The following is a 14,336-nucleotide window of genomic DNA, read 5'->3' on the forward strand; positions in this document are numbered from 1 at the left end:
TAGAAAGGACGAGAGGGTTTTGGTTTATTTTCAGAAAAGGACCGATTACAGAGATGAACATCAGCCCAATCCCATTCTTATGATCAGCCAAGGGGGTAAGTGCCACTGTCTGGCACAACAGCGCTTCTCAGAGCTCCGATTTCGAAGTGGGATCAGGAAACTGGCGAAAGCCTTGTTCTTGCAGAGGCTCCTGCCCTTCCCTTTCAGCCGACGTTCTCCTCCGTGAGATGTGCACAATAGTCCTTTATGTCATCTTCTTGCGCTTCCGCTGCCTCCCGGCTGGCTTGTACACAGGTAAGGGTAGAGAGAGGGTGGCCAACTTGTGGTCTTCATCGTCCGTGAGTCCTGAAGGTCCCTTCCTTTTGGAGATCTTCAGCCTCATGGCTTTAGCGATCTCCAGGATTCTGACAAAAATAAAAAACACCCACATCAGTGAATACATTCCTGTGTCAAATCACAGACACTCAGTAGCACAAGGCAGCCCGCTGGATCAGAGCAATTAGGCTTTCACCTCGGAGGCGCAAGAATCAGGTCAGAAGCAAGCAGGAATGTGGCTCTGGGGCTGTTCTCTGGAGCAGTGACTGGCAATATGCATCTCCTTGTGATGGCAGATCCAGTTCTAGAAAAGCCCACTGTGGCAACAGCAGGGGTGATTTTAATCAGGAGCGAAGTTACAGCAACAGGACTTTGTGGGGAGGCTGGAAAGCCATTGGGCTTGGCCTGCCCAGCTTTGAAAAGAGCCTGTTGCTTTATTTTAGTGGCCCATTATCCCAAGTGTGTGAAAGTTATTCAGTCCCTGCCAGGCAGGGGGGAGAGGAAGTAAAAGCAATCTACATTTTGTAACAGGGTCACCACTGAGGTATTTATTTATTGATAGCACTGCATGCTGCCCTGCAGGACAGCCCAGCTGATTTCCAGACACACATCCCTGGAGGAAAGAGAGAGGATGTCCTGTGGTGCTCAACTGCAAACCCTTTTGGCAGCCTAGAGACCTCCCAGTAGAATTAACGCAGTAACACGTCAGCAAGGAGAACACATAGAACTTTTTAATCAGGGATGCAAAATCCTTACTCAGAGAACTAGATCAGTCCTGAATATAATGATCACAGCAATTTCTCATCCCTCCCGTGGCACACGGAGCATCTGACTGTGATTAACAATGCTGCCTGTTATAGCAAAAGTCCTAGACTCTCCCTTTAGAGTGTACAGTAACTCCTCACTTCTCACTTAACGTCCTCCCGCTTAATGTTGTTTCAAAGTTACGTCGCTGCTCCATTAGGGAACATGCTCTTTTAAAGTTGTGCAATGCTCCTTATAATGTCGTTTGGCTGCCTGCTCTGTCCACGGCTTGTAAGATTCTGTGGAAGAGCAGCGACTTTACAAGGGAGCATTGCACAAGTTGTTCTTCTCCGCCACCTCCCTGTCCCTCCCAGCGCTTCCCCCGCCACCAGGGGTGAAAGTAACGTACAGGACTTACCAGTACTGCTGGAGTCCTGAGGGGGCGTGGCTTCAACCGGAAGAGGTGTGGCCTCGAGATTTAAAGGCCCTGGGGCACTGGCTGTGGCTGGGAGACCCAGGGCCTTTAAATCAACCCGGGGCTCAGAGGCAAATTAAAGGGCCCGGGACTCCGGCTGCCGTGGAGCCCCGAGCCCTTTAAATCCCAGCCCCAGCCCAGCTGCCGGAGCTGCGGGGGAGGATTTAAAGGGCTCTGGGCTCCCTGCAGCTGCGGGAGCTCCGTGCCCTTTAAATCCGGCCCCAGCCTGGCTGCCGGAGCTGTGGAGGGGAATTTAAAGGGCTCTGGAGCCCTTTAAATCCCCGCCGAGGAAGCTGGTGCAGTCCGGCACAGTGTACTGGCTCTTGCCGGTACACCGTACCGGACCGGCTTACTTTCACCTCTGCCTGCCACCAATCAGCTTTTTGGCAGCAGGGGAAACGCTGGGAGGGATGGGGAGGAGCAGGGACATGGCATGCTCCGGGGAGAGGTGGAGTGGGGGTGGGAAGAGGCGGGCCTGGAGCATCCCCCGGCAAAGTCGGCACCTGTTCTTCTCCGGGGAAGCTGCCACTGCTGCTGCAAAGGTGCTTCCTAGCATCCTTGCCTGCAGCGGGCTGTGCCTGTGGGGGGTAAGCCAGGGGCACCTCCCAACCACAGTACAGTACAGTACATAATGCCTTTTGTCTGCCCCAAAAAATTACCTTGGAACCTCAGCCCCATATTTACATTAAATCTTATGGGAAAATTGGATTAGTTTAAGATTGTTTCACTTAAAGTTACATTTTTCAGGAACAGAACCACAACGTTAAGTGAGGAGTTACTGTAATTCTGACTGATCCCCAATGCAAGCTTTGCATCTGTGTTTCCATGAACTATGTCATTTGCAAGGAGATTAAAGAAGTGGCTTTTTTCCAGTCTGAGTCTCACTCTGACTTTTGCTTTTCAGACTTCTCTGCGCTCATTTTTTTTAGGATCCCCCAAAAAGACAGCTGAGCAAGTCAAGGATCTATCGTGCCTGATGCGGCTCCCAAAAGGCACTGTGACCTTTGCAAAAGCCATTTACTTCATCTTTAAAAATGGGGTCGAATTGGCTTCAAACACTGCCATTAAAACCATTATTCCACATCAATCCCAAACAGCAAAATGACTGGAATCAGCAAGAGCCTCCACTCCCACATGTACAATGGAGTCAGCCTGTGAAAAGTCAGATCGGATCACTTCCATTTGCCGTTTCTAGTCGAGAATCATTTCATTATTTTCTGCAGGATTTTGTTAGGGGGAATAATTGATTTCTTGTTGGAGTTGTTAATTCTGCAGGACACAGATCTCAAGATGGGTTTTTCATACCCTGCAATAGCATCTTTAGAGATCTTGTCAGGAAGGGTCATCCTTACGAACCAGGTCAAGCTACAAAGCATGTCCTTGGAGTTGCTATTTCTCCCACCAAGCTGCAGCAAGCCAAGCATGGTTGAACTCAAATTGCTGACCGGGGGCTAATACGTTTCAATTCCAGATGGTATTATGCAGCTGCTCTCTGTGCTAACAGCCAGTCTCCCCAACCTGGAGGTCAAGGATTCCCCAAGCGAGTCCATTAGATTAAATCAAGAAATGATCATAATTGTATTCTCCAACGGCCTGAATCACACCTCTCTGAAGTCAGTGGAAAGAGCCCTCTGAGTTTTATGGACTCTGGATCAGGCCCTGATTAAGACGTGTTGATAAAGGCAGACTTTACACTCAATACATATGGCACAGACATATTTCTTGTCCCGTGGAAAATTAAGCGCTAGAAAGTAACTTCCCAATGAAGATAAGGACCTGATCCTGCCCCCTCCAAATCACCACAGTTGTCCTTGGTAGGCCCAATTAGCCAAACCCTCATCTCCTGAGGCCGGTGCAATTACCCTCCCCAAATTTCAGGAAAACACGTCTCCTCCGCACCAGGCCCAGGCAAGGCATTTCGGGGGGACTGGATTACTGGCTGGGCCAATGGGGCACGTGCTCACGACTGGTTTTGTTTAAAAACCTGAGTTCCAACCTTTATGACAGAGACTTGCCTCCTGGCAATTAAATACGGATCATAGACCCAGCAGGGAGTCAGAACTCTGCTTCCCTCTTGTCATGAGAAGGAGAGAATAGACTGGAAAACACAGAGGCAGTGTTACTCAGTGGACAGAGCACTGGACTGGGACTCAGAGTTCTACTGGCTGTCACTGGTTTGCTGAGTGACCTCGGGCAAGTCACTGTCCCTCTGTGCCTCAGTTTCCCCATCTGTAAAAGGGGACAAGGATGCCACCCTCCTCTGTAAAGTGCTTTGAGATCGACTGATGAAAAGTGTTCGACAAGAGCTCAGTATTATTCGTTATTTTAAAAACTACCCCATTACACCCCAGTCCTGCACCCCACTGACAAGAACGGGGGGAGCCTGCACGGTACTCAGGGCAGCATCTGGATCAAACATCCAACTGCTCAATTGAGGAACTGAACAAAACCCCCCAGTGCTGCCTTCCTCCCCCTCCCCCCCAATTTTTTTTAAAATTACTGCATGCTTGGTGTTCCTACAATTAACAGACACGTCCCTCACCTGTTCTCGCGGAGTTTCATGTCCCTCTGTAGCACAGTCAGGTCTGTTTGGAAGTTGTTAATGTGCAAGGCTAAGGCTATGACGTAGGCTGTAATTTTAGCCTTCATCGAAGCAGAGATTAAATTCTGGATACTGGAGAATAAGAGGGAACGGGAGAGAAACAAAATGTGACACTTTTTAACAGAGCCAAAGCATAACCCTTTGGCATAACATCCGATGGCAAGACCTGGGATTCTATTCCTAGTAAAAGGGATGGGGAACACTGGTGACAACAGCAGCACTATTTCCACTACCAGCCCTTTGGTGAACGACTGAAAAACCGTGTGTGTCAAATCTGTGAATAGTTTTGGGTCGACCAAAACTGCAATTTTCATCAAATAATCTAGTGGGCTGAAGGATGTCACCCAGCTCTAGTTATAAATCAACGCAGCTCGCAGGGCAGAAGGGTTTAGAGGATTATTTTTCATGCTGACGTGGCAAATTTATGTTCAAAACCTCCTGGCACTTCATAGTAACGCCGATAACATGAAGTGTGAGGAGACAATGCCTGTAAAGCAAAAAAGTGTGGCCCTTCTGCACACAGCCACCTAGGTGGAAGCCAACAAAATTCAATAAAACCACAAGCAGCTTCTTGGAAATATTATTTAACTAAAACAGCTCCACAGCTGACCCCCCCCCCCCCCCGGCAGATGCTTATTTTAATTACTTTCCATGTGTCCATGTCCTTTGGACAGCCTTCCCTAACTCAAACCTCTGCAGTTCTAAATGTGTGTATTCTGGCGCCTCCTGCTGGCAGTCGCTCAACTGCTGAAAGGCTGATCGGTGGCCCGCAGGCAAAGAATCCAGTGCCCAAGAAGAGCAGAAGCCAGTGCCACAGCTCTGACCAACGTCCAGAACTTTTCTTTTAATGCTGCAAACTGGAGAGATTGGTCAGAGGCAGGCCCAGCGGGGGGCTTTGGGGACCCCAACACAGGCATGTACCATGGGGAAGAGGTGAAGTCTTAAACGTGCTTTAGTTTAGTGTTCTGGGACCAGCATGCACCACGTTGGCACCACAGGGTCCTGGCCTGGGAGGTACAATGGCAGCTGGAGCTCCCTGGCAGTACCTTAGAAGGGTACAGTGTGTGCTCTCCTGCTTTCCACTCAGAGGGGTCTTCTCCTGGCTAGCCCCCTCCAGGGCACAAGCCAGAACTCCTGGGTTCTAGTCCTAGCTTTACTGCTGCTGACACTGCACAATTCACCACACCTCCACTTACTGGGCTAGCTTCTCTGCTCTGCAACATCATGCTCAGAAGATCGAGGAGACTGGAGAGGAGCATCGCAGTCTGGCTACGCCTCCTGCCAGCCTGACAGGCTCCCCGGGGTTGGGAATGGGGGGAGGAGGCTGCGAGAGGGTGCACAGGGGCTGCACAACTCCCCAGCCAACGAGATATAGCAAGTCTTTCCTTCCACTGTGCTGCTGGAGTGGAGCAGAGAGTCTGCCCTGCCAAGGCAGCAATGATGGTGCATTATGGTTGCAGGGCTGCTGGCAGGTTTCATTCGCTGATGTCTGTAGAATGCTTCAGAAAGAGAAGGCCCCAGGCAGATGTGGGTCTTGTGTACACACACACTTCATTAAATGGGGTTAGTTAAACTGATACGGGCACCCCTAGGCCTAGTCTACACTGGAGAAGTTCTGCTGGCACAGCTACCCCGGCATCGTTATACCAGCAAACCCTCCAAGTGTGGACACAGCTCAGATCTGCATAAAAGAGCTTCTGCCATCTTAGCTAACACTGGTTCCCCCTGAGAGAGAAGCTACGCTGGCAAGGCTCTGATGCCAGTATAACGTCATCCATAGGGCTCGTTCCGGCATAGCTGTGTCAGTTAAAAAATAAAAAATAAAAGTCACACCTGTAACCAACATTGCTATACCATTGTAAGATTTAAATCGGTTTCAAACTGGTTTTATCGGTTTAGCTTCCCCCTGAAATCTGACAGAAGCAAGATTTAAACTGACTGAAGAGCTTCTGAGTGCAAAGCTGCATTGACTTATTACCTCAGTTTTCAATCACAACTTTAGTTAAACTGGTGCAACCGTGTGTGTAAGCAGGGATAGCATTTTCAGTAATGCCCCTGGGAGCCCAAGCCCCCAGGGAGTTTCAATAGCACATGAGCTCCTAAGTAGCATGATCTCTTAAACATGGGACTGGGTTCCTAAGTCACTCAGATGCCTGTGAGCATTTTACCCCGGGCCTTTGTACTATGTTAAATAAAATACCTGATTTTAAAATACAAGCCATCGGGTCAGAGTCTCCTCTCATACTGGTGTGACTCTAAACTGGGGGAAGTGGTAGATACACTGGAGGGTAGGGATAGGATGCAGAGGGACCTAGACAAATGAGAGGATTGGGCCAAAAGAAACCTGATGAGGTTCAACAAGGACAAGTGCAGAGTCCTGCACTTAGGATGGAAGAATCCCATTCACTGTTACAGACTAGGGACCGAATGGCTAGGGAGCAGTTCTGCAGAAAAGGACCTAGGGGTTACAGTGGACGAGAAGCTGAATATGAGTTAACAGTGCGCCCTTGTTGCCAAGAAGGCTAATGGCATTTTGGGCTGTATAAGTAGGGGCATTGCCAGCAGATCGAGGGACACGATCGTTCCCCTCTATTCGACATTGGTGAGGTCTCATCTGGAGTACTGTGTCCAGTTTTGGGCCCCACACTACAAGGAGGATGTGGACAAATTGTATAGAGTTTGTCAGAAAGCAACAAAAATGATTATGGGTCTGGGGCACATGACTTATAAGGAGAGGCTGAGGGAACTGGGATTGTTTAGTCTGCAGAAGAGAAGAATGAGGGGGGATTTGATAGTTGCTTTCAACTACCTGAAAGGGGCTTCCAAAGAGGATGGATCTAGACTGTTCTCAGTGGTACCAGATGAAGGAGCAAAGGTCTCAAGTTGCAGTAGGGGAGGTTTAGGTTGGATATTAGGAAAAACTTTTTCACTAAGAGGGTGGTGAAGCACTGGAATGGGTTACCTAGGGAGGTGATGGAATCTCCTTCCTTAGAGGTTTTTAAGGTCAGGCTTGACAGAGTCCTGGCTGGGATGATTTAGTTGGGGTTGGTCCTGCTTTGAGCAGGGGGTTGGACTAGATGACCTCCTGAGGTCCCTTCCAACCCTAATATTCTCTGATTCTATTCTATGACTCCACTGACTTCAACAGAGCCACTCCTGATTTACACTGGCATAAGGCAGAGGAGAATGAGAGCCAAAGTTTCCACACTATCACCTCCTGAAGTACAGATGATTGCTCAGCATTGTGACAGCCCCTTCCATTTTCTCCACAGAAAAATCTCTGTACCAAAATCTACAGGCATTAAGCAGGGAATAATTTAGATTTCTTTATATGGCAGTTGAGAGGATTTCCTGATAACGTGGGGGCACAGTTATGATCCCCTGATCTGAACTTTCCTGTGTCACGAACATCAATTTCAAAACAAAACAAACTATTCGCTACCTGCCGTTGTTGTATGTCAGGGCCGTGAAGCTTTTCATGAGTTTGCTGTTAATGACGTGTGGACAGTCGGGGCCCAGTGCATCTAAAAGAAAAAACTTTTTGCAATGAAATGATAAACACACATTCTGAACATCATGGGGCTTCATTCAAATTAACACTTAAGAACTATTATAACACTGTGCTGGTTTTATACTGCTTCACTGACATCTTTAAGGGAACAACTTAAAAATACATAAATCAGTATGTTGACAAACTACTTAGAGCGTCTAGGGTAAGATTTTCAAACAGTGTCTAAATGATTGACAATCCTAAACCCCATTTTCAAAAGAGACTTAGGTGCTTACAAGCTTAAATCCCGCTGACTTCAATCAGACTTAGGCTCCTAATAGCCTGACACTTTTGAAAATGGGACTTAGAAGCTTTTGAAAATTATACCCCTAGAAAGTAGGACAAGCTTCTGTACTGTCTATGGACTGTCATTTTGTTCTTTGTTTATCCAGAGCCTCGCACAGCGGAGTCCTGGTCCATAATGAGGACTCCTAGGCATTATTTTTTGTATTATTATTAATAAATTAAATTACATTAAGTATTAATATGATACAATTCCTTCCTTATCTGTGTTTCCATTACCAGAAGGTTATTAAAATTTAAATAGTTTTTCAAAAAAACCTTGAATTTCCTTTTCACCACTTCGGGGTTGTCTACACTTGAAATGCTCCTGCAGCTGTAGCGCTTCAGTGCTTACAAACAGGGTTCTCTCAACGGTCTCGTTAATCCACCTCTCCGAGAGGCGGTAGCTACATTGATGGAAGAATTCTTCCATCAACCTCACGCTGTCTACACTAGGGGTTAGGTCAGCTAAACTACATCACGCAGGAGTGTGGGTTTTTTCACACCCTTGAGCGACGTAGCTGGGTCGACCTAACTTTTGAGTGTAGACTGGGCCTTAGAATGGTGAGTTTCACTTTTATTTCACACCACTTTGACTTTTGGACTCCCATGCATCAGAATGTCTGGCTTCCCAATACGACAGGGAGATGTTTAAAGAAAGTTTTTTCTATAGAAAGTCTAAAGCTGAGATCTTCAAACCTGCCCAACGGATTGAGGAGCACAATTTCCGCAGAAGACAATGGGAATTATGCATCCAAATCCCCTTTGAAAATCTACACCTAAATGTTTTGTGGGGAGCATTAAAGAACTGTCATTACTGCACCTTTAAAAGATTGTTTTGGATGCAGAGTTCAAAAGAGCTTGTTAGTTGGAAGCAATGGAGCTGAAGTTGGCTGGAGACTGAACGTACAAATAAAATAAGGCTGGATAAACTTGTAAATAAGGGATACCCCAGTTCTGCAAGCTCTCATCAAGTGCCTCGTGATATTTGGTATTTTTCTTAAATCTCCAGCTGCTGGAATCTTCATATTTCCACATGATTATTGATTATTTGCATTACAGTATCGGCCTGAAGGCCCGTTCAAGGACCAGGATTACTCCACTGAGCTGTACAAACAGAACCAAAGGATGGTCCCTGTCCCAAAGGGCTTTGATAGAAGCTGCCATGTGTTATTTCATGCAACAACTCAGAAATGCTAGAGTTGAAGAAAGAAATCACTTTCTTCCTGGAAAGAACAACAGCTTTTTCATTTACTGTGTTTATTGGTTAAACAAACAAACACACAAACACACAAACAAACAAAAAACCTGCAAAGACCTTCTTGATAACAGCATGAGAATAAGCAACATCTGAAAGACTATTTGGTTCAATGGCTGTTCCCCAATGGACTTCCCAGTGATCTGCTCAACATGCAGAGGATGGGAAAATTGTATGATAGCAGAAGGCTGCAATAGCTCATTATTAGAGCCAGCTGGGTACCGGATTTTTTGCTTGGTGGGAAATTCACAATTTCTAAATTGTTTCTGTCCAGAAACAAAACCAAACAAAACATTTCAAAATTTCTTACAACAAATTTCCAATAAAAATTATTTCAGGCTGAAACTTTTAGTTTGGATAAAACCCGAAAAAATCATTCTGAATTCTTACCTTTTAAAATGTCACATTATGTTTTATAAAGTGAAAAAAAACTGAAACGAAAAGTCATTTCAAAATAGGAAATCAAAATGTCCTGTTTTGAGAAATAAATTGGAACTTATTGGAATCTTGTTCCAATCCTCCCCCCAAAATTTCATTGAAACAGACACGTTTCCGCAAAACTGTTTCACTTTTGATGAACCGGCGTTTTCTGATGGAAAAATATTCAGTTGGCGCATTTCTGACAGGAGTTACTCTGGTCTTCGCAATACCCTGATTTAAAATGGCAAAGTCTCTGATGAATTAAAATGGAAAGTTTACAATCTTGAATTACTGGGGTTTCTATAACTTCAAGAAAACGTACATTTTACTGATAAGAAAATGCCATTTCTACTTCTAAAGGGAAGATCGTTTGTGACACGAACGTGTTGATTTGTTCTGCACTCTGCTCACTGTTGAGGCATTAACTGCACAACATGTTTCACTACTCTCCCCCCCCCCCCCCCGGCCCATGCAGATTCAGTATCAGGCTTCGTAGGGAAAAAGAGGGGGTTCATTTTTCGTCAGTATTTTTAGGTTGAGATTTTCATAGCATTCCAAAGGGCTCTGGACGCTGGACGTGTGCCTGACTGCCTTAGACTGCTTTCAAAATTTTAACCTTGGCCCAAAAGTGTACCTGGGGATCAAACTGTTACCGGCGTCTGTTAGCGCTCATCTGTCAGCTTGGTGGAATTTTTTGTTCTTTTTCTGGATTTAAGACTCCATTAGTTACAATACAAACCCCAGATCACAGCTGAAAGGTAAGCAGGGCAGAGAGATCCTCCTGCTATTAACTTACGTTTCTTCTTAATCACTTTCTGGAAACTGAACTTGATGAGGGCATCCAGAAACCACAGACACCGCGCCTTATGGTCCGCTCTGTCCTCACTTAGAGGCATGGACTTCAGTTCTTCTAGAACGAAGGAGCAATGGCTAAAAGGAAGAGAGGGAACATCCCTTAGAGCAAAGGGCATAAAGAAATGGGGTTTTGGGTACAACACACTAGGACAGGGGATGCCTGAGTGTAAGGAACACACAAATAAGGCCAATTCCACAGCTAGTTTAAATTTACAGAGCTCCACTAACTTTGACATGGCAAAGACAATTTACGCCAGCAGAGGATCTGGCCTCGTGTGTATTCCTTTGTCAGAGCTCTACCCAGAACCTTTAAATGCACTAGTGCTTAATGATGAAAGGCAGGAGTAGTATTCTCTGACCAGACAGGAGAGAGTCACGAGAAGGACACTTCCACCCAGGGAAGATATTGCTCTGAAAAGGAATGCAGATGATCCTACAGTGTACTAATATGGCGGACAATAGCTGTCCAACCTGTGAGCCCGTCTACGCTAACCTCAAACCTCACCAGGGCACAACAGTCTGTATTCATCCGCGGTCCACGCAGCTGCTCAGGTCTTTCATCTCCTCTTTATGGTTCCCCCTTGCCTAGACTCTCCAAACTTCAACGTGTTCCCTGTTCAGCAGCTTGTCTAGAACAGTGCCCAGAATGATGACAGGTTTCAGAAGGGCAGCCGTGTTAGTCTGTATCAGCAAAAACAAGGAGTCCTTGTGGCACCTTAGAGACTAACAAATTTATTTGGGCGTAAGCTTTTGTGGGCTAAAACTCACTTCATCAGATGCTTGAAGTGGAAAATACAGTAGGCAGAATACATATACACAGTACATGAAAAGATGGGAGTTGCCTACCAAGTGAGGGGTCAGTTCTAACGAGACAATTCAATTAAAGTGGAAGTGAGCTATTATCAACAGGAGGAAACAAATCACTTTTGTAGTGGTAATCAGGGGGGTCCATTTCAAACAGTTGACAAGAAGTTGTGAGTAACAGTAGGGGGAAATTAGCATGAGGAAATTAGTTTTTAGTTTTTATAGTGACCCATCCACTCCCAGTCTTTATTCAGGCCTAATTTGATGGTGTCCAGTTTGCAAATTAATTCCAGTTCTGCAGTTTCTCACTGGAGTCTGTTTTTGAAGGTTTTTTGGTTGAACAATTGCCACTTTTAGGTCTGTTATTGAGTGTCCAGGGAGGTTGACGTGTTCTCTGATTGTTTTTTGAATGTTATAATTCTTGACGTCTGATTTGTGTCCATTTATTCTTTTGCGAAGAGACTGTCTGGTTTGGCCAATGTACATGGCAGAGGGGCATTGCTGGCACGTGATAGTATATATCCCATGCTAATTTCCCCCTACTATTACTCACACCTTCTTGTCAACTGTTTGAAATGGGCCCCCTGATTACCACTACAAAAATGATTTTTCCTCCTGTTGATAATAGCCCACTTCCACTTTAATTGAATTGTTTTGTTAGAACTGACCCCCCCATTTGACAGGCAACTCCCATCTTTTCATGTACTGTGTATATATTTTCTGCCTACTGTATTTTTCCACTCCATGCATCTCATGAAGTGGGTTCTAGCCCACGAAAGCTTATGCCCAAATAAATGTGTTAGTCTCTAAGGTACCAAAAGGACTCCTTGTTGTTTTTAGTGCCAAGAATGGGGCCATCTGCCCCCATGCTCAGACTCATTGTTTGCTTCCCGTTCGTTTTAATATCCTTGCTAGTCTTCAAACCCTGGGATTTCCCACCCAGTCCCTTCCTCTGGCCCCCAGCATTGTTCACATTTACCTATCCAACCTCATCTCTTCCTATTTGCTAGCCAGTTCCTTACACTTCTCTTATTCCCATTCCCCCAAACAGTAGCCATCCTGGCTGCACCTACACAAGCAGGCAGAGACTCTGCCTTTGGCTTCTGGCTGTTCCCTAGACGCCCCGGCTCTCCCTGTTATAAACTCTGCACACACAGATGCACGCCCCGAGTCATCCCTCAGCCTGCTTCCTAGATTGCAGCTCCTCCCACTGGGGCAGAGTTCACAGATCAGTTCAGGTTATATCCCACCTTGTCATAAAGAGACCAAAACAAAGAAAGGGCTCATCTCATCCAGCGTCGGAACCACAACTTTGAAGTCAGTATTAAGGGGCTGTTATTACATCATGGAACATGTTATTTTAAGAAAGAAATGAGCCTTTCTGGAACAAAGATAAACCTACCAGCCACAGTAGAAAATGGTCATAAGAACATAAGAATGGCCATCTAGCTCAGAATCCTGTTGGCTGATAGCAGCCAGTGCCAGATGCTTCAGAGGGAATGAACAGAGCAGGCCAATTTATCGAGTGATTCCTCCTCTGTCTTTCAGTCCTGCTTCTGGCAGCCAAAGGCTTAGGTTGCATCCCTGACTATCTTGGACAATAGACACTGATGGACCTATCCTCCATGAATGTTAAATATCTAATTCTTCCATCTCGTGATCTGGTTCCAGTTGGCTAACAGGGTTTTGAAGCAGCACTGAGCTTATGCATCTGCTGATTCCTGGGGCTACTGGTCCATCAGACGAAACAACAGAACAATTCTAATGAAATCTGTCTTGAAATTCCACTAGGGATATACAACTTCCTACGGGTCAGCTAAGTTCTACAGGTGTTTTCCTTCATGCTAGGAGCTACTCGTTTTTTCAACTCATTTCATTACAAGGAACTGACCACTCTATTTGCCCCATCAATAAGCCTAGAGCATCCTTACCTTTTCTCTTCTGTCTTCTTAAGGATCTCCTCAGGAGTAATGCTAACGAAAGCTGCAGCTGGAGTCTGCAGCACTTCATATTCAGCAGGGGAGAGGACTGGAGAGGTTTTAAGAAATAATAAAGAACACTTTGCTCGTTCAGTCGAGGCTCTAGAAGCCCTTAACGACTATTATGGGTCACAACAGCCCTGTACAGTAGGCAAGTCATGTAGATTTACATTACACAAAGGGCTCACTTCATCCATTGCACGACTGCTCACAGCAAGAACCACCACTAATATCTGAGAGCAGTGAAGAACAGTATATCCGACTAACGCTGCACGGGGAGACGTACTGCAGGAAGGCACACCAATCCCAGGGACTGGGAGCCAGTCAGGATTCATGTCCCTGTAGGTTCTGATTCCATGATGAAGCATCTCTCCTGGTACAGGGTCAACAGTCCAAATTCTACCCTTTGCTCCCCGTCATACCCTCCACAACACTTAACGGTTGACATCTACGTCACATTCGCACAGGGGAACGCACAAAATCATCTCTTCTGGGAGAAGCCGCTCAAAAGGCTGGAGTCTGACTTATAGGCCCAAAGCCCTCAGGCGCACTCTCAAATCCTCTCCCCCCAGCGTTTTGTTCAGGAACAGAAATTACTCCTCTCAAATGAGACACAACTCTACTGCTCACCCGAGTCTGAACCTTTCCTTTAACTCCGTATTTTCAGCTGGGTAAAGCAGTGCTTTGCCCCATAAAGGATACTGTCCTCAAACCTGTAGACGTTCTCTGGTTTGTCAGCATCTTCCTGGCAGGGAGGTAGGAAGAGGGAGGCATCTTGCAAATCATCCTGAGCGGCGTCACTGACTAAAGCTTTCAAAGCAAGCAGGAGAGGAGAGAGTGCTTGAGCCAATGTGAACGTGAATGGAGCCACAAAGCGAATGCTTGTGTTTAGTGTCAGTCTATGCCAAGGGAATTCTTAGTTAAAAAACCATAACTCTTCTGGCTAGAGTTTTAAAGCTCCAAGTGCGGTATGGTATGGCGGGGGGGGGAGATCCTGGAAGCTTTTGAAATGACTAATAAATCAAACTCACGACGATGATTCTGCAAATTTC

At 46.0% G+C, this 14,336-nt stretch overlaps 1 protein-coding gene across 1 annotated transcript in view; it reads right to left on the reverse strand.

Annotated features, from left to right (window-relative positions):
• POLR1E (RNA polymerase I subunit E) overlaps positions 1-14,336 on the reverse strand; it is a 27,964-nt gene continuing 13,628 nt past the window's right edge. Inside the window, exons 7-12 of the mRNA XM_045022066.1 lie at positions 13,987-14,094; positions 13,237-13,333; positions 10,443-10,576; positions 7,579-7,660; positions 4,077-4,208; positions 1-404 (exon numbers count right to left, since the gene is read on the reverse strand). Of these exons, the coding sequence (XP_044878001.1) occupies positions 245-404; positions 4,077-4,208; positions 7,579-7,660; positions 10,443-10,576; positions 13,237-13,333; positions 13,987-14,094 (713 nt within the window). The 3' untranslated portion in view covers positions 1-244. The remainder of the gene's footprint in view (positions 405-4,076; positions 4,209-7,578; positions 7,661-10,442; positions 10,577-13,236; positions 13,334-13,986; positions 14,095-14,336) is intronic.

This window comes from Mauremys mutica, chromosome 6 (genome assembly GCF_020497125.1).
Source record: "Mauremys mutica isolate MM-2020 ecotype Southern chromosome 6, ASM2049712v1, whole genome shotgun sequence".
NCBI lineage: Eukaryota > Metazoa > Chordata > Testudines > Geoemydidae > Mauremys > Mauremys mutica.